At 42.4% G+C, this 20,726-nt stretch overlaps 1 protein-coding gene across 2 annotated transcripts in view; it reads left to right on the forward strand.

Annotated features, from left to right (window-relative positions):
- Positions 1-20,072, forward strand: part of LOC112219616 (zinc finger and BTB domain-containing protein 7C) — a 25,411-nt gene extending 5,339 nt beyond the window's left edge. Inside the window, exons 1-3 of one of the 2 annotated variants that reach the window (XM_024381018.2) lie at positions 9,285-9,688; positions 14,923-16,313; positions 18,112-20,072. In XM_024381018.2, the coding sequence (XP_024236786.1) occupies positions 14,944-16,313; positions 18,112-18,793 (2,052 nt within the window). In that variant the 5' untranslated portion in view covers positions 9,285-9,688; positions 14,923-14,943 and the 3' untranslated portion in view covers positions 18,794-20,072. Of the gene's footprint in view, positions 1-9,284; positions 9,689-14,922; positions 16,314-18,111 lie in introns of those variants that run through there. The other variant, XM_024381016.2, reaches the window with a different exon arrangement.
- Positions 20,073-20,726: the final 654 nt, after the last annotated feature.

Raw genomic sequence — 20,726 nt, forward strand, 5'->3', positions numbered from 1 at the left:
GTCAGCAGAAACATACCGTTTTTGAATTACCTTATTGGTCTAAAGGCCTTATCTCCCTTGAAATCAGTTAATGTTGTTGATGATCGAGATCGAGAAAGCCCTGTTTGCCTAACTAACTTTAGACTGTGCCTTTCTGCCAGCCCCTCCTCATGGGTAAGAGATATGGAGCGATGAGTGATGAGTTCTCTGGCTGAGCTGTCATGCTGTGAACTCAGCGGGTGGCAGCAAACAGGTACACCAGTGCCCAACACTTACTCAGACCCAGTCTCCTGCCTCCTGCTCCTGAGCTGAGTGAGAACAGACTGCACAACGAACCCTGTAAGACAAGTCAAACTGAGATAGACCAGTAGTTAATAACCCCTTACAGCATGGGAACTGTCTAGTGATAGAATTGCAGAGAAGTTGACATTTGATACCATTATGTATGTAATATGGAAATCCAACACTTCTGATGGTACAATGTTCAGTCTTTCCAGGATTCCGCAATTCTTTGATTGCAAATTGTCTTTTGCGAAATTGACAATTCCCCTCATATTATGGGCTTACAAATTTCACCAATCACTGCACTATTTCTGCATAAAACAGTCAAATCATCGCAATATTATATTACAATGATCCATCACCGCAGTACAAAAAGAGGACTCACAATTTCAACCAATCACTGCACATTTACCCAATAATATGGTTCAATCAAGTTACATATACACAACCTTTTTCCCCCTTCAGTGCATTTTTGCAATTTTTTACATATCTGTAAAATATTTAAGTTCTCAGATTTTAAATTAATAGATTTTAGATGTGTATTAAAATGGGGTTTGCCACAAAACACTATACACTGTACAAAACATTAAGAATACTTGCTCTTTCCATGACTGACCAGGTGAATCCAAGTGAAAGCTATGATCCCTTATTTATGTCACTTGTTAAATCCACTTCAATCAGTGTAGATGAAAGTTAAAGAAGGATTTTTAAGCCTTGAGACTATTGAGACATGGATTATGTACAGCATGTCTGCCATTCAGAGGGTGAATGGACAATACAAATATTTAAATGCCTTTGAACGGGCTATGGTAGTAGGTGCCAGGCTCACCAGTTGGTGTCAAGAACTGCAACGCTGCTGGGTTTTTCACACTCAACAGTTTCCCATGTGTATCAAGAATGGTCCATAACTCAAAGGACATCCAGCCAACTTGACATAAGTGTGGGAAGAGTCCATGCCCCGATGAATTGAGGCTGTTCTGAGGGCCTCAAAGCGTAGAAAGGTGTTCTTAACGTGGAAATTACAGCGTTTTAACTACTTTGCAGATATGAAACGAACAGACAATCATAATATCAGTCAAAATGATCAAATTCTCAGTTTATGCTACAAAACCAACTTTATAAGAGGTTTTAAAAATAGGTTCCAATTGACTCATTCCATGACGTACACTAAGGAATTGATAGCAGAATAGATGGAGGCAGTTCAATGCATGATTAATATAATTCACCAATACATTTCACAGTAGTCCCAAAAATATTGCTATCAGGTTGTAAATCACAGCCGGCCTCGTATGTTGTTTGCTGACTCCATTCGGGATGCACTGTTTCAGTTTCCGTGACTCAATATTTTGGACAAAAACAGATGCATGTAACTAAGGCTAGGAATGTAAATGCAATCAAATTTGCAAGGGCAATGATCACAAGTCAGTCATAATGTGGCTAATATGCTAGCATATCTATTTATTTAGCAAGCTAAAAACACGTAGCCTAACGTTAGTTATTTAGCTGCTAGGAGGAATCATGTCATGTCATTGGAGGAGTTGGTGGGCCATTTGGAGAACGTTCCTGCTTCCCCTGCTCGCACCCCTTTTCATGCCATTCTGCTGTGGAGAGACCAGTCCAAATCTCTCCGGTTTCTCATTGAATCTGGTCCTGACGAGAGTTTTTTGGATGCCACCCTGGCATCCGAGCTGAACATCCACACTCACCCACTACACCATTCCCATCCACCTACGGGTGTCAGGGAACCACAGCGAGGCTATCCAGTTCCTGCCCATCAAGTCCCCTCTGATTCCCATGGTATTGGGATTCTCCTGGCTCCAACAACACAATTCCCTCATTAACTGGTTTATTGGTGCCATTATGGGATGGAGCCCGTACTGCCACGCCCATTGAATGAAGTCAGCACAACCTGACCCGGGATCTATTCCTGGAAGGTGCCCGTGACCTCTCCGCCATTCCTGCGGAGCACCAGAACCTCCGGGAGGTGTTCAGCAAGGCCCGGGCCATGTCGCTTCCACTACACCGACCCTATGACTGTGGGATTTACATTCTCCCTAGCTCCACGCCGCCCCGGGTACGTATGTATTCTCTATCGGGACTGGAGACCAAGGCTATGGAAACCTACATTGGGGACTCCCTAGCTACTGGATTTATCCATCCCTCTTCCTCTCCCACCAGCTTCTTCTTCATGGAGAAAAAGGACAAGACCCTGCGCCCGTGTATTGACTATCGGAGACTCAGCGAAATTACGGTTAAGAACCGTTACCCGCTACAACTCATCTCCTCGGCCTTCGAGCCGCTCCAGGGGGCCACTGTGTTTTCCGAGCTGGATCTACGGAATGCCTACCACCTGGTGCAGATACGAGAGGGGGACGAGTGGAAGACTGCCTTCAACACAGCCAGTGGCCACTACGAGTATCTGGTCATGCCATTTGGCCTCACCATGCCCCTGCTATGTTAAAAGCTCTGGTGAAGGATGTTCTCTGTGACATGTTGAACCGGTTCGTCAGCTGTTTGTGAAGGCGGAGAAGTGTGAGTTCTATCGCTCCACCATCCTCTTTCTGGGTTACATCATCTCTGATGGGAGTGTCCAGATGGATCCCGGGAAGGTGAGAGCTGTGATGAATTAGCCTCAACTGTCCAGGGTGCAGCAGGGTGAAAGTTTCCTGGGGTTCGCCAATTTCTATCACCGCTTATCTTTGGTTACTGTGCCCCTGTCAGCACTCACCTCACCCAAGGTCCCATTCACGTAGTCCCCAGTTGCTGACTGGGGATTCCAGGATCTCAAACATTGTTTCACCACAGCTCCCATCCTGGTTCATCCGGACCCATCTCATCAGTTCGTGATGGAGGCCGATGCGTCGGACTTCGGAGTGGGGGCTGTCCTCCACATCCGTTCATCGTGTGGACTGACCACAAGAACCTGGAGTATTTCTGCATTGCCAAGCGCCTCAACTCAAGGCAAGCCAGATGGGCCCTGCTGTTCACATGGTTCAACTTCACCCTCTCGTACCGGCCGGGATCCAAGAATGTCAAGCCAGATGCCCTGTCCCACTGTTATAGCCCCACGTCTACTACCCCTAAACCCAAGACCATCCTTCACAGCATTGATGACCGCATGTTCATTCCTGACACCGACGTCCTGGAGTGGGCCCACTCCTCCAGGCTGGGCTGCCACCAGGGCACCCGTCAGACCATGGCCTTTGTTCGACAACGCTTTTGGTGGCCTACCATAGTCCCGGATGTGTCCTCATTCGACGCCGCTTGCTCAGTTTGTGCACAGAACAAGACTCCTCAGCAAGCTCCGGCTGGTCTTCTCCAACCTGTCCCCCACCATACCTGGTCCCACATCTCCCTGGACTTTGTCACGGGTCTTCCCCCATCTGATGGCAACACTGCCATCTTGACCATGGTGGATTGGTTCTCCAAAGCTGCCCACTTCATTCCTCCCCCCAAACTACCCTCTGCCAAGGAGACGGCCCACCTCAAGGTCTTCCGGATTCATGGACTGCCCATAGACCCTCATTGGGTCATCAGCTCTCCTCAAGACCACCTCCAGGTATTGATGACAAGCAGATCGCCATCGGACCCCGGCTTCCCGGTATCGTCTCGGGCAGAATGTAAGGCTGTCCACCCGGGATCTGCTCCTCCGGGAGTAGTCTCGTAAACTGTCCCTTCGGTTCATCGGCACTTTCCCCGTCTCCAAGGTCATTAGCCCCTCTGCTGGCCTTCTAAGCAGAGTTGCAAAGAAAAAGACATATCTCAGACTGGCCAATAAAAACAAAAGATTAAGAAAAAGAACACAGACACTGCACAGAGGAACTCTGTCTGGAAGGCCAGCATCCCGGAGTTGCCTCTTCACTGTTGACATTGAGACTGGTGTTTTGCGGGTACTATTTAATGAAGCTGCCAGTTGACGACTTGTGAGGCATCTGTTTCTCAAACTAGACACTCTAATGTACTTGTCCCCTTCCTCAGTTGTGCACCGGGGCCTCCCATTCCTCTTTCTATTCTGGTTCAAGCCAGTTTGTGCTGTTCTGTGAAGGGAGTAGTACGCATCGTTGTACGCGATCTTCACTTTCTTGGCTATTTCTCGCATGGAATAGCCTTCATTTCTCAGAACAAGAATAGACTGACAAGTTTCAGAAGAATCTACTTTGTTTCTGGACATTCTGGCCTGTAATCGAACCCACAAATGTTGATGCTCCAGATACTCAACTAGTCTAAAGAAGGCCAGTTTTATTAGAAAAGGGTTTTCTAATGATCAATTAGCCTTTTAAAATGCTAAACTTGGATTAGCTAACACAACGTGCCTTGGTAGTTTTAAACAAAACTGCTTTGAAACAAAAGTATACACCTCACACATGGTTATGGGCTTAAAAAGAAGGAGACACCTGTACCATTTCAGGCATAGAGTTGAAATCTATTGCATCCCAATATTACACTTTCTACACATCACAGAACACTGAAATCTAACAATACTGTCTGACATAGAAACACCGTATTTTCATCGTTAAATTTAAAAAATAATAATATTGAAATTCTGAAAAATATTATTAACATTCCACCCATGATGTCAAATAGGGCGCTTTTGGTCATTGACTGCAAGAAAGGGTTACGACACAGGGGCCGGCCTGCGTTGGTGGAATCAGAAAAGTCTGAGCCTTTTGGGTAAAACACTGGGCTACATCCTTTACGGAAATAAACCGTTTTCGTGTTAAAGGCCCAATGCAGTCAGAAACTGGATTTTTCTGTGTTTTATATATTTCCACACTATGAGTTTGGAATAATACTGTGAAATTGTTAAAATTCAACCACTCCACAAATTTCTTGTTAACATACTATAGTTTTGCCAAGTCGGTTAGGACATCTACTTTGTGCATGAGACAAGTCATTTTTCCAACAATTGTTTACAGACAGATTATTTCACTTATAATTCATTGTATCACAATTCCAGGGGGCCAGAAGTTTACATACACTAAGTTGACTGTGCATTTTAACAGCTTGGAAAATTCCAGAAAATGATGTCATGGCTTTAGAAGATTCTGATAGGCTAATTGACATAATTTTAGTCAATTGGAGGTGTACCTGTGGATGTATTTCAAGGCCTTTCAAGGCCTACTCAGTGCCTCTTTGCTTGACATCATGGTAAAATCAGAAGAAATCAGCCAAGACCTCAGAAAAATAAATTGTAGACCTCCACAGGTCTGGTTCATCCTTAGGAGCAATTTCCAAACGCCTGAAGGTCCCACAATCATCTTTACAAACAATGGTACACAAGTGTAAACACCATGGGACCACACAGCCGTCACACCGCTCAGGAAGGAGACGTGTTCTGTCTCCTAGAGATTAACGTACTTTGGTGCAAAAAGTGCAAATCAATCCCAAACAACAGCAAAGGACCTTGTGAAGATGCTGATATACAAAAGTATATATATCTACAGTAAAACGAGACCTATATCGACATGACCTGAAAGGCCGCTCAGCAAGGACTGCTCCAAAACCGCCATAATAAAGCCAGACTACGGTTCGCAACTGCACAAGCGGACAAAGATCGTACCTTTTGGAGAAATGTCCTTTGGGCTGATTCATTTAAAAAAATGTTTGGTGGAAAAAGGGGGAGGCTTGCAAGCCGAAGAACACCATCCCAACCATGAAGCATGGGGTGGCAGCATCATGTTGTGGGGGTGGCAGCATCATGTTGTGGGGGTGCTTTGCTGCAGGAGGGACTGGTGCACTTCACAAAATACATGGCTTCATGAGAAAGGAAAATTATGTGGATATATTGAAGCAACATCTCATGACATCAATCAGGAAGTTAAAGATTGGTCGCAAATGGGTCTTTCAAATGGGCAATGACCCCAAGCATACTTCCAAACTTGTGGCAAAATGGTTTAAGGACAACAAAGTCAAGGTATTGGAGTGGTCATCACAAAGTCCTGACCTCAATCCTATAGAAATTGTGTGGGCAGAACTGAAAAAGTGTGTGCGAGCAAGGAGGCATACAAACCTGACTCAGTTACACCAGCTCTGTCAGGAGGAATGGGCCAAAATACACCCAACTTATTGTGGGAAGCTTGTGGAAGGCTACCCAAAAGGTTTGACCCAAGTTAAACAATTTAAAGGCAATGGTACCAAATACTAATTGAGTGTATGTAAACTTCTGACCCACTGGGAATGTGATGAAAGAAATAAAAGCTTAAATAAATCATTCTCTCTACTATTATGCTTACATTTCACATTCTTTAAATAAAGTGGTGATCCTAACTGACCTAAGACAGGGAATTTTTACTAGGATTAAATGTCAGTAATTGTGAAAAACTGAGTTTAAATGTATTTGGCTAGGGTGTATGTAAACTTCCGACTTCACCTGTACATACAGCATGATTATTTCACTTATACATTGTGCCTATATACCTATACATTTACAGTATATTACAGTGAAACCTGTATAGAGTTTCTATGACAACAGCAGACAAAGCATTTAGATAAGGATTGTAGCCAGTGTCTGGGTTTTAGGGATTATTCCCATTTTGCGTTATCATGGTGATGTGGCCAGTGACACTTTGCTTCTTGAAAGTCCAATATCTTAAAAACTTTACTGTTAACATGCAAAACGTATTGGAATTGAGTGGATTTTCTTCGTAACAAAAGGGAAACAAATGAGTTTCCTTTCCAGAACTTCTACACATTTTGCCATGACTTATGCCATGTTATTATGTATCTGAGTGAGAGTGATTAACAAAATCAAATGGGGGCACTCTGGAGGTCAAGGTGTGCCAGGTCGGCAAGGTCAGGGAGTGATGGCTGCCGGGTCGAAGAGTTTGTGGTGCCGGGTCTGCGTGCCGGGTCGGTAATTCTGCCATGATTAGGTTACTACAAGTTTCGATAGCTGGCTAGACTAACTACACTAATTTACCAATCTAAAAATGTTTAGCCTACATGGGCTAATTGAGTGAATGTCAGCGAGTGACATATAACAAGAGTATGTTGCTGATGCACGACCAAGTTTCGAAATTACACCTTGTGTATTCTACTATTCTAACTCTCAACAATAAGTTGACTGAGTAGAAATACATGTAAAAAATACAGAGGTCCGGACCTGTGTCATCATATGTAGCTACGGACCTGCCTGAATAGGTTGTGATTGTTGCTTGTCTAGCCGGCTGGCTGGTCTGCTAACATTTAGTGGCTTCCCTGTTTATATATACCAACCTCCATCTCAGTATACTTAAATTCTCGCCAACTACGAAACACTGCAACCACCAAGAATAAGGCTGTGGTCTCGCTACATACTCCCTAGGGGATGTTGGCCTATAAGCATGAGTACAAGTCTATCATACTACAGAATGTGAAGAAACTTGTGAGCAGCCAAATACTAACATAACACATGCTTACTCCTACAATAACACAACCATTCACTTTAAACATGTCAGAACCATCTAGGTTTTGGCAAGAGCATTTTATAGAAGTTTATTTGATTTAACCAATACATGCTTGTTTAATAAGATTTACTCTGAAATGCCAAATACCACATTTGAACATTTTCTGTGACTTCTAAGAACTGACCCAGTGCAAACTGCTATTATGCTGAGCATTACAAAATAAGCAATAGTGTTGATGTCATGTAGGAAATCCGTAGTGTCCCAATGGGCCAGACTGTCAGTAACAGAAGCTATCCTGTGAAAGTGTCCTGTCATGTGAGTCGGGAAACATTGGGAGAGGATGAGAGATTTACATTGTTCTGTTAGTACTGGCTGTGATGCCATAGACACTGAGTTCATTGTTATAAGACCTAGAAAAAACTGCTTTCATTGTCTTAAAGCTTAAAGTTCATAGGAGAGCCCACCCCTCTGAGCGAATGGTTGTTTTTTTCTCAGTGCCTCTAGCTCTCTCTCTCTCTCTCTCTCTCTCTCTCTCTCTCTCTCTCTCTCACCCGCCTATCAAAGTCCACATGCCAGACTGATCATTTCCTTTTCTAAATTGAAGAGGAGGGCGGCCACATCTTTTCTCTGTTTCTCCTTTCTGTTCTATGTAAACACCCTGGTCTAAAGAGGCTGTCTTCGACCTCTACAGACAGAGGGAGCTGTATAATATACTCCCACTGCTGTGATCACTGACTCAAACAGAAGAATCTGTCACCTCTCCTCTCTGATCCTTCAAACCTTCTAACTTCAGTTTCAATCATATACAGGAAGTCAAACAAGAGGTCAAATAATTGATTAGATATACTGTCGATATCGCAATTCAAATGGTTTGTTTTTATTTTGGATTTAGTCTTGTACAAATGTATCTCTATTTTTATAAAAATAAAATAGAATATTATTACAAATTGTAAAAACCATCCAAGACATTCAGGTGAAGGATGCAGCAACATTTGACTAGACATGAATCAACAGGAAACAGACAGGTTGTTAAAGAATAGAATGGAGAGCTGCTCCAGATTATAAACTCAGATTAGCAGTCTGTCTCCCAGCCCACACTGAGCTCAGACTGAGTTTGTGGTAAAAACGGAGCTACAAGTAAGCAATATCCTTTAAGTGTGTGAAAGAATCGAATGGCAGACATTTGTCCGAGTTGAAATTTAGGCCATTGAAGGGCTACAATACTGTACTGTATCATGTCCAATTCGACCAAATAAAACATTTAGTTTTAATCTTAAATCTTAAAGTTGTTTATCAACAGCAACGTTGTCGCTTCATCTCTGATCTCTCCTCGGTTGAATTCTTAAGTGGCTAGTTTGAAGTCTTTAAAAAAAATAATACATATTTTAGTTTTTTCTTCTTTCTTTTTTATCCTCTCTCTCCCTAAACAAGCCCTAGCAGCTTCACCCCACTCCCTCCATCACTCCATACTGAAATGTACTGTAACAAAACAAAAATGTCATTTTGTCTGACCTAAATCAGAGGGTGTCTGAGCCATGAGCTTATTACATAGTGTGCTTAACTTGTGTTGTGGAGGAGGGCTGGGGTATTATTATCTTTTAGCTACCCACCCTGCTATAAAACCCGACATCTCCACATTGCAGTAGTGCTGCTCTGCTCTCCCTCCCTACTGTGAATCTGACAAGCCTGCCTTCTCTCGCTCAACTCCACTATTGCTTTGCTCACCAGCCTGTTTAAGCCTGACAGGGACACCCACACTTCTCTCCGCTCCGATGTTCTACCGTTCCACTCTACTAGCAGTTCCTTATCTTTGTATTGGTGTTGGAAGCGTGGATATTCCCTGTTTTTGTGAATGGGCATCCGATGCGAAGCAGTTGTGACTGTGAATGTACTGACTGACCAACCGACTGACTGACTGACTGAAGGACGGACTGACTGTCATCTCTGGGTACTCTACTCTGAAGAAGCAATGTGGCAGGTCACTGGACATCACTGGTAGACTTGGAATAATAAACAAAAAAGGAAAGGAAGTAATTAAGAAGGTAGGCCATGATTATGAGGATTATAGTTTGGAATTCTGAAAATTCTTCATCTTTATATGTGTCATTTTATGTGAGTGTGTCTGCTTAGTGCTTGCAGTTTATCAGTCTAACTGTGCTACAGTACATGTGCACAGTGCACCTGTTCAGTGTGTATGTGTTTGTGTACTCTGACAGGGACTTAGCTCTGTGTGTGGATATGGTAATTTGATGACTCGGAATTATTTGGAAAGCACTATGAGACGCAGTCTCAAGAAAATGCAGTGCTCTTATTACTGATTCCGCAGTAATTCATGAAACATTACTAGTTCTCTTATTACTGATTCTGAAGTAATTCATGAAACAAAAATACATGTTTTTTGAACTAAAGTTAAAGTTGGAGTGTTGACAGATTGAGAACCTGTGGTATAGAAGACTATTGTTTGTGACACTCTTGTTGTTTATTATCTCATGAAACTCTTGCCTCATCTGCTTACAAAATATAAGGATTAGGCTTGTTTGTTTCACAATGGTTGCTTGTTCTCTAGTTAAAACATTTTGGGGGTACTAATAGACGTTCAAGTAAAATTAGATGTATAGATTCGTTTTACAGAGTAGCAAATATGAAAATGAAAATATATTTTGTAAGAAAAATGTCTCCATCCGCCTCATCTGCTATCTGGTTGACTTTTATTGATACTTATTATTATTATTATTCATTTGTCATAAATATCTAAAACTATGAGATGAGGAGAGGTGGTGAGCTTGATAAAAGTGGTTGTCAAGAAGACACCAACAATTCTCCCAAACTATAAAGTCTGCTGGGGATCATCAACAATTTAATTCAAAACATCAGTGGTCTAAATTACACTCATGAATTAAAACAGAACAGCCCGTAATCATAAGAATATAAATTCATGTCTGTTTATTATAGATATATAATGTATCTATAAATTAATAATAGCCAGCCAATTAACTAATTATGAACCCTTTATAAAGATAACCTTATTGTAAAGTGTTATTGGAATGGAATCAATAATGGAATGTTCCGAAATGGAATCAATAAACCAAAGGTTGACCTCTGAGACCTAATAAACCACAAAAACAATACCTGTACTGTCTAAGCTAGATAATGGTGTGAACCTTCAGGCTCCCCTGGAGACTGAGTGATGGCCCGATAATAAACTGCTGTACGATTGGCTTATAGGTAACAATTTGTCTCCCACAATAATTCACTACTTTTAAATATTGGTCTATTAAATGCAATCACTCACTGTTACAGGTGTACTTTTCCCCTATTATAATGAACAAGACAGTAGTTAGAAATGATTTTCCTCTACATTCTGTGTAACAGATTGAAATGGCATGTGATCACAATTTAGGCTTGTATAAAGATACCAGGGCCATTTTCTTTAACATGTGGCAAAGTAATGGCATTCATCATTTTCTTTAAGAATCGATGGGTATACTGTATCATTAATTTAATGATGAAAAGATCTGTACATATCACAGTGTGGGTCTTTAGAGCCACGCTATGGGTGTTATGACAAGCATCTAATTCTAAACAACAGGCTGTAGAATAATAGCCAATTTTATAGTCAGTGTAGTTTTTTCTAAACTAGTGTTCCCCCCAGACAGTGGAGCTATTTCTATCCATAACGACTCATTTTAAATAACAGGCTGTACGTTTGGCTCTGAATGCCAATTGTATAGTGTAGCTTATAGTCCAGATCAGTATTTCCCCAGGCAGTGGCCCTTGGTGGGCCTGGGTTCACTAATCAGAAGTGGTGGTGTGGGGGTTGGAGACAGAGAGAGAGAGAGATGTGTTACTGTTAGCCACTGTCCGGCCCCTGGCAGCCTCTAAGGATGACACTGCTTACCACAGGACTGGAGGCAAGCAAGGACACAGTGTTGGTTGTGGTGACACAGAGTTGGGGTGGGCAAGTGGTAGTGGGCAATAGTCACTCACTGTGAGGGGTCGGAGAAGAGGAGCTGTGGACAGGCCAACCTGCTCTCTCATTGTGCCATTTATCCTTCTGCAGTGTATTAACCTCTAGGGTACGTAGGACGGTAACATCACACCTGACCAACATCCAGTGAAATTACAGAGCGCCAAATTCAAAAACAGAAATAATGATTATAAAAATTCAGGAAACATACAAGTGTTACACATGGGTTTAAAGATGGGCTTCTTGTGAATCCAACCACGGTGTTAGATTTCAAAAAGGCTTTACGGCGATTATTTGAGAACATCGCCCAGCAGACAAATCATTACAAGCAATAACCAGCCAAGCAGAAGAGTTACACAAGTCAGAAATAGAGATAAAATGAATCCCTTACCTTTGATGATCTTCATATGGTTACACTCAGAAGACATTCATTTACTCAATAAATGTTTGTTTTATTCGATAAAGTCTCTCTTTATATCCAAAAACCTCTGTTTTGTTCGCCCGTTATCTTCAGTAATCCACAGGCTCAAACGCAGTCACAACAGGCAGACAAAAAATCCAAATTGTATCCGTAAAGTTCAAGGAAACATGTCAAACGATGTTATTATTCAATCCTCAGGTTGTTTTCAGCCTAAATAATCAATAATATTTCAACTGGACAATAACGTCGTCAATATAAAAGGTAAACAAGAAAGGCGCGCTCTCGGGATTGCGCATGAAAAAGCTCTGTGACACTTTAGGGACTGCTCTTACTCCCTCATTTTTCAGAATACAAGCCTGAAACAATTTCTAAAGACTGTTGACATCTAGTGGAAGGCATAGGAACTGCAATTTGAGTCCTAAGTCAATGGATACTTTAATGGCATTGAATAGAAAACTGGACTTTTCTTAGGTTTTCGTCTGCCAAATCAGTTCTGTTATACTCACAGACATTATTTTAACAGTTTTGGAAACGTTAGAGTGTTTTCTATCCACATCTACCAATTATGCATATCCTAGCTTTTGGGCCTGAGTAGCAGGCAGTTTACTTTGGGCACGCTTTTCATCCGGAGGGGAAAATAGTGCCCCCTACCCTAGAGAAGTTTTAAGGCTTGTTCTTCCTGCTCCCTATCAAATATATACCGTACTATTAGGATATGAATTTAATAAAGTAAAAATAAATGTTTTAATCCAAAACAATAGTGACAGTCTTTTGTACATAATTGTTTCTAATAGGTGCATTATCTGGGACTCTTTAACAAAGCAAAGTGGAACAGCTTTGATGTGGTCTATGGGGTCTATTTAGTATTAACACAGGATCAAAGGTGTCTTTCCATGGGCTGACAGACAGAACAGGGAGAGACTGCCAGAGCAAATCACAAAAAATAAGGGGTTATCAGGCCCTTTGACAAAGGTTTACAAGTGGAGTCCCCACCCTGACTGTTTTGAGGGGAGGGGGAGAGGGAAAGGGTGATGAAACAGTGATCCATCCAGGACCTTGCTTTGGATAAGCAGTGCCCTCCTCCCCTTTCTGTCCATGTGGCACATCCTCCTCAGATCCTCTCCAGTACATAGTAATTAGCCCTGGTGTGAGAGAGAGTGAGAGAGAGCGAGAGAGAGAGAGAGAGAGAGAGAGAGAGAGAGAGAGAGAAAGAGAGAGAGAGAGAGAGAGAGAGAGAGAGAGAGAGAGAAAGAGAGAGGGAGGCACGCTGGCTGCTGCCTAGCCTGTAGCACATGTTCCCAGGGTGGGGGAGATAGCTACATCCCAAATGGCATCCTATTCCTTAGCACTACTTTTGATCTGGGCCCATAGGGCTCTGGTCAAAAGCAGTGCACTATATAGGGAATAGGGTGCCATTTAGGATACTTCTGGAGACCAACCATGGACTCCCTCCTGGCCCTCCCTGGCCCCTCTCTTGTTCTAAGCTCCGCACCAATTGTTTGACTTGGCTGGGTTTTCAGGGATGGGCTCCTAGTCCTTCACAGCGTTAATGTTTGTGCAACCTGTTAGGGAACTTTTGGGCTCTCTATATCTCTTGCCCTCTCCTTCTCTGTCTCCACCCTCCCCTCTCTCTCTCTCACTCTCTCTCTCTCTCTCTCTCTCTCTCTCGCTCTCTCTCATCAGGTATTTATTTAAATTATTTCTGAAAAGTAAAACTGACAAAAAAAACATTTTTATATGTACAAAACGCTCTGGAAATGTGATTCCACTTAAAGTAGAAAAGGCATTTGGAGAATTTCTGTAATTTTTCTACTTCTTCAAGTAATTTTTACTCAAGATCATACAGAGATTGAGGTAGTATGTGCATGTAGATATGGTTAAAGTGACTATGCATATATGATGAACAGAGAGTAGCAGTAGCGTAAAAGAGGGGTTGGCGGGTGGTGGGTGGCGGGACACAATGCAGATAGCCCGGTAAGCCAATGTGCGGGAGCACTGGTTGGTTGGCCCAATTGAGGTAGCATGTCCATGAATGTATAGTTAAAGTGACTATGCATATATGATAAACAGAGAGGAGCAGCAGCATAAAAAGAGGGGGTCTCTAACCTAGGTCTTCTTCTATAGGTATCTTCCACTGTGTATAGATACTGTTTCTGTATGATAATCATAGAAACTGTTCCCTAGCAACAAGATCGAGAATATTACATGTTTAATTGGTAACTGATCAGCACAATTAGAATAATAAAAAAAAAATCTTCCCCCCGGCTTAGACAGGACTTAGACTGCAGATGGATATTATTAATAGCTTATTTACTCTGGCTTATTTACTCTGGTTTTATACTGTAACGTAACAGAAGCTGTGGACGATTTGGATCCAGTCAACAATGCGGTTGTGGTAAGAAGCCATCTGAAAGTATCTATCCACATGCCTGCAGTAACCGCTGAGGAGCGGACAGCTACAAGTTTAAACTCTATTCATAGACAGGACATGAATGGGCGAGAAAACGGCCAAAAACATTTTTAGCACTCACCGTAAACATCTTAGAGAATTAACACGTTTTCACAAGATCCTCCACAGGATAGCATTCAACACTTCACTCTAATCTAAAGAATATTCATCTTTCATCAACTATGGTCTGTGCAGCTCTGCAAAGGGATTTTGTTGTATCACTAATTTATAAATGAACTTGCCTGGTGAAGGAATGGTTTAATAAAATTAAATGTCTACCTCCATAGAAATAACACTTGCTTGGCACTGTGCTTCTGATTATTTTGGGATCTAGGCTGGGTAAAGCAGTTTGTGACAACTGTTGATGTTAAAAGGGCTTAAGCAATACATTTGATTGAAAATAAATTATATTGTGTTTCTCTCCATGTGTTGTAAATAGGTAAGCGAAGGAGAGGAGAGGATGGCCCACACAGAGGATGACCTGATCGGGATTCCGTTCCCCAACCACAGCAGTGACGTTCTGTGCTGCCTCAACGAGCAGCGCCGCTCCGGGTTACTCTGTGATGTAGTCCTCGTTGTACAAGACCATGAGTACCGTACCCACCGCTCGGTCCTTGCCGCCTGCAGCCAGTACTTCAAGAAGCTCTTCACCGTGGCCTCTGACGGAAGGGACCAGCATGGGGTGTTTGAGATAGACTTTGTGGCCCCCGAGTCGCTGACTGCAATCTTGGAGTTTGCTTACACATCCACGCTGACGGTGACGGCGTCCAACGTAAAGGAGATCCTTGGAGCGGCTCAGATGCTGGAAATTCCCTGCATCATCAACGTGTGTCTGGAGATTATGGACTCTGGTGAGGGAGGAGGTGGAGGTGGAGGTGGAGGAGGAGAGGAGGAAGAGGAGGAGGATGTAGAAGAAGAGGAGGAAGATGATGAAGAGGAGGATAAAGACATGGAGGAGGATGATGAGTCAAGGAAGGACGAGCAGGAGGATAACGAGGAGGATAATGCCAGTGAGAGGTCAATGAGGTCGTCAGAGAGTCAGGACCAGGTCGGGTCAGAGAGAGGAGCAGCTCCCAGTCCACCCAATACCTCCCAGTACCAGCAGCAGTACGAGCTGCAGCAGAATGAGAGGAAGTGTCGGGACACAGACTCTCAGTGTGAGAAACCCCGGCAGGAGCATGAGAGCATGGAGAGCCGAGCCCTCAAAGACTTTTCCATTGAATCCCTGCTACAGGAAGGGCTATACCCTAAAATGCCATCAATCCTGGACAGGAGGGCTAACTTTTCCCCTCTGCTCCCCGGCTTCTACCCTCCCATGTGGGCCGCAGATTTCCCAGGTTTCCCCCAAAAGGTTCTAGACCCCAACCACCATGCCCAGACTCCCCGCCCCTCCTACCCCCCCCAACTGGACAACAGACCCCTAGACCTAGTTGTGAAAAGAGAGATCATCAAGGAGGAGCTAAAGGAGGAAGTCCCGCCCAGCATGCTGCATGGCGACTTCCTGAAAAACTTCCTGAATTCCGGCCTATCAGGGATGGGAGTTGAGATGGGGGTGGTACGGTCCGAGGGGTCTCACCTCCATCTGGGCCAGATAAAGGACGAGGCAGACTTCCGCTCCTACATGGGCTTCCTGAGCACGTCAAGCCACCTGGGGGCGCTGTTCCCTCCCTGGCAGCTGGAGGAAGAGCGGAAGATGAAGCCTAAAGCCTCCCAGCAGTGTCCTATATGTAACAAGGTGATCCAGGGGGCAGGGAAACTACCCAGACACATGAGGACCCACACAGGAGAGAAACCATACATGTGCACCATCTGTGAGGTGCGATTCACCAGGTATGACAAATTCATATACACTGTGTCTAATTATCCATACTTGTGTTTGAAATTGTAGCTTTCTGGGTTAAGAAAATAAAACGATGTATAGTATACATACAGTGACTTCAGAAAGTATCCATTTGACTTTTGACATTGACATTTGACCCCTTGACTTTGTTCTTACAAACTCAACATTGATTACATTTATTTCATCTATCTACACAATAATGACAGTGAAACCATGTTTTTAGAAATTGATGCATTTATTGATAATGAAATACAGAAATATATCATTTACATAAGTATTCACACCCCTGAGTCAATACATGTTAGAATTATCAAAAGTCAAAACTGTAACTTAGCCACTCAGGAACATTCACTGTCTTCTTGGTAAGCAACTCCATTGTAGATTTGGCCTTGTGTTTAGGTTTAGTGCCTTGTTGCAAACAGGATTTTTTTGAATATTGTTTTTGCTGGAGAGAATTCCTTCTTTTCACGCTGTCAATTAGATTAGTATTGTGGAGTAACTACAACATTGTTGATCCATCCTCAGTTTTCTCCTATCACAGCCATTAACTTCACCATTGGCCTCATAGTGAAATCCTTGCGTGGTTTCCTTCCTCTCTGGCAACTGAGTTAGGAAGGACAAGTGTATCTTAAAAACTTCACCATGCTCAAAGGGATATTCAATGTCTGTTTTTAATCATTATCTTTACCCATCTACCAATAGCGGCATTGGAAAACACTCCCTGGTCTTTGTGATTGAATCTGTGTTTGAAATGTACTGCTTGACTGAGGGATACAGAGATGAGGCAGTCATAAAGCAATCATGTTAAACAATATTTTCTGAAGGCACTGTATGTGAATCTTTGAAAATTCAATATGCTTTAAATGCCAGGATTTCATACTCATTTCGGATTTTCATCTAGTAGAATTCACTGCATGCGATTGAGGAAGAGAATCGTCTTTCAGACCCACGTGTTTGACTGCAGCTGATAATGAGATAAGAGGACGGGCTGTATCAAAATGAACGAATGGTGGGAAATTCCGCATCAGATGATGCTTTCTCAGTATGAGTCTAGTATGTTGATACTTGTTGCTTACTGCTTAAGTATGAAGTGCGATTAATACACAGTATTATTTCAGTAGGTTGTAGGCAAGACAGATTTCGGACACTGCACTTTCCTCGCACAGTAATAGGTCTTATTAGTCCTATAGACTATACAGAATATGGATGTGTAAAACAAAGTGCTTCCCAATCATCTTTTAATCAATGTTACTTGTATACACCCTTAGATAAAAGGCTTTCAAAAGTGTTCTTCGGGTGTCCCCATAGGAGCACCCTTTTTGGGTCCAGGTAGAACCCTTGTGGGTTCTACGTGGAACCCTCTATGGAAAGGGTTCTATAAGGAACCCCAAAAAGTTCTACCTAAAACCAAAAGGGTTCTACCTGGAACCAAAAATAGTTCTTCAGCCAAAGGACCCTTTTTGTTTTAGATAGCACCTTTTTTATAAGAGTGTAACAATCATGTTGACACCGGCGTTTGAGATCTTTTAAGGGCAATGGTATTATGGTAAGGGAACAATGTGTTTTTGTGGTTCAGGCTAATTATTTTCATCCTCTCATCTGAATACTACTTGAGAGTCGAGACCTAAAAGGTGGAAACTGGAATCCCCCTTTAATGGTTTCTCATTTCCTGCCACTGTTATGGCACGATAGTTTCACCTTCCATCCAGTACCCCAAAGTATACCTATGCTTTCATCTCTCTTACATTTTTCAAAACACAGAATATAACTCATTTTTTGTCTTTCCAGGCAAGACAAACTGAAGATCCACATGCGAAAGCACACAGGCGAGCGCCCCTATATCTGTCTTCACTGCAACTCCAAGTTTGTCCATAACTATGACCTAAAGAACCACCTGCGTATCCACACAGGGGTGCGGCCTTACCAGTGTGAGCACTGCTACAAGAGCTTCACACGTTCAGACCACCTACACCGCCACATCAAGAGGCAGAGCTGCCGCATCTCACGCCCTCGACGGGGCCGCAAGCCGGCCTCTTGGCGCTCAGTCAACAACTTCCTGCAGGGCCCTCCGTGCTCGGCCAATCACCACGAGGGCGGCAAGACGCTGACTGAGAGGTCGGGCGGATGCCGGCTTCTGCCCTCCCATGGGGGAGTTAGAGGTCAAAGTCTGAGCCTTGGGGAGAGAGAAAGACGGGACCTGGGTCTGGGTGGTAAGAGCCTGAGTTATAAGGACTTGGACAGTGACAGCAGAGAGAGCAGAGAGAGCAGGGAGAGTCGGGAGGCTCGGCACCGGTCAGACAGGAAGCAAGTGGTGGATGAGGTGGAGATGGAGAGACAGAGGGGCGTGTTCACCTTTGCCCTGGCAGGGCCTGGGGAGGAAGTCCTTACCCACCCTCCATTTTACATCCCTGACCCCTGGACCATGAGACTGGAGAACCACACCCCTAATATCCCTGAGCCGGCAAACTAAACATTTTCCAACTGACACTTCCAAATGATAGCTAACTGACACTTCATTTCAGAGTTCTAAGAATCGCACAGAACAGAGAGTGTTCTCTGTCTGGTAGATTTCCCACCTGCTGTTTAGAGATTTAAGGGGAGTGATGTCTGGGAACATAGGTATATAGCAAACAGGGTAAATACTTGGAAAACAGTTGATGTTAAACATCTCAGATCAAAATCTTTTGAGCTGCCATCTTTACAATCGCAAGGATTTCGATAAAAACTTTTAATTTGGAGAAGTAAAACTGGACGAATACATTTTATATGTTCCAAAAGTACTCAATTGAAAAACATTATACTCTCAGGACATGACATAACTGTTTCTTTTTGGATTATTAATGTAAACGTGTAATTCATGGTGTAATTAATTAAACCTTTTTTTAACCAGGCAAGTCAGTTAAAAACAAATTCTTATTTTCAATGGTGGCCTAGGAACAGTGGGTTAACTGCCTGTTCAGGGGCAGAAAGACAGATTTGTACCTTGGGGGTTTGAACTTACAACCTTCTGGTTACTAGTCTACCCACTAGGCTACCCTGCTACCCCACTAGGCTACCCTACCCAATACGTTGTTTCCTAAATTCCCAGTCTATAAATGAATAAACTGATAAGCTACAAACTACGGATTCCAAATGTACCCAAAGTTTCAGACTTTGGGTACAGTGCTAATAAACAGGGTAGTCTAAGCCACCGAAGAACGTTCAAAACCATGAGAAATTGTTCACTTGACAAAAGAAATCTACATCGAAAACTTGTTTTTACCCTTGTAATGCATTGTTCTCAGATTTTGTCTGCACTATTGTAAATATATACAAATGTTTTAAAGAATTTGACCATAGTCATGTTGATTATTGTTGTATTATATTTGTTGTTGTTTTTATAGTTGATAACCCCTCCAAAGATGTGGAGTTTGATATTGCACAAACTTGAATAAGCCTTGTGTTACATTGCATACAGTATGTTCTGTGGTTCTTCTAAAGACCACGTTGTGTAAATAACTTGTGAAACAGATAGATTATTGCTTTAGCTATGTCACCTGCTGGTGATTTGATTGCTGCAGTAAGACATTTAAAAAGGGTTTCTACCCTATTTTCATATACAGTTTGTTTTCTGATCTGTGTGTATATGTTGTTATTCACAATTATTTGAATTGAAATGGGAAACTATTTTCTTGGTATTTATGCATATTTAAATTAGCCTTGGCTATATTTTGCAAATATGTTGTTTTATAAAGACACTAAATGTTGTACTCCTGTGGGTCTGGGAGTTTAAATTCTGTGTGTGTGTGTGTGTGTGTGTGTGTGTGTGTGTGTGTGTGTGTGTGTGTGTGTGTGTGTGTGTGTGCCCAGTGAGTGTGAGAGAGCGCGCTTTTGGTGCAAATCTTTCATAACTTAAATTATGGTTTGGATGCCATTTTAGAGAACGACACTCAACATCCTCAATCATCTATTGAGCTATAGCTTGTATTCAAACATCAATATTATAATCACTGTCTTCATAAAAGCATACACAACACCTCGACATTGCTATCAAAATAAACTGGTGATGATAATATCACCATGAAACATCAAATAAATTGGATGCCTTGACATTGTAAAGATTTTACATAAATGTATACCTTTCCAAATAAATTAGGGCTATGGAATTTTGACATATAAAGAATGTTATTTGATTGTTGGATAAAAATATACTTGCATTAAATGTTTATAATGCTGTAAAACAGTATTATGTTGAACACTTTAGTTAATGTTCTTTACAGCTGGTCTTCTTCATCTGAAGTTATTTGACTGTGCAAATAGAAGTTCATCCCTTATATTTTTATTTTTTTATTTCACCTTTTATTTAACCAGGTAGGCTAGTTGAGAACAAGTTCTCATTTACAACTGCGACCTGGCCAAGATAA

Source organism: Oncorhynchus tshawytscha, linkage group LG20 (assembly GCF_018296145.1).
Source record: "Oncorhynchus tshawytscha isolate Ot180627B linkage group LG20, Otsh_v2.0, whole genome shotgun sequence".
NCBI classification, from domain to species: Eukaryota; Metazoa; Chordata; class Actinopteri; order Salmoniformes; family Salmonidae; genus Oncorhynchus; species Oncorhynchus tshawytscha.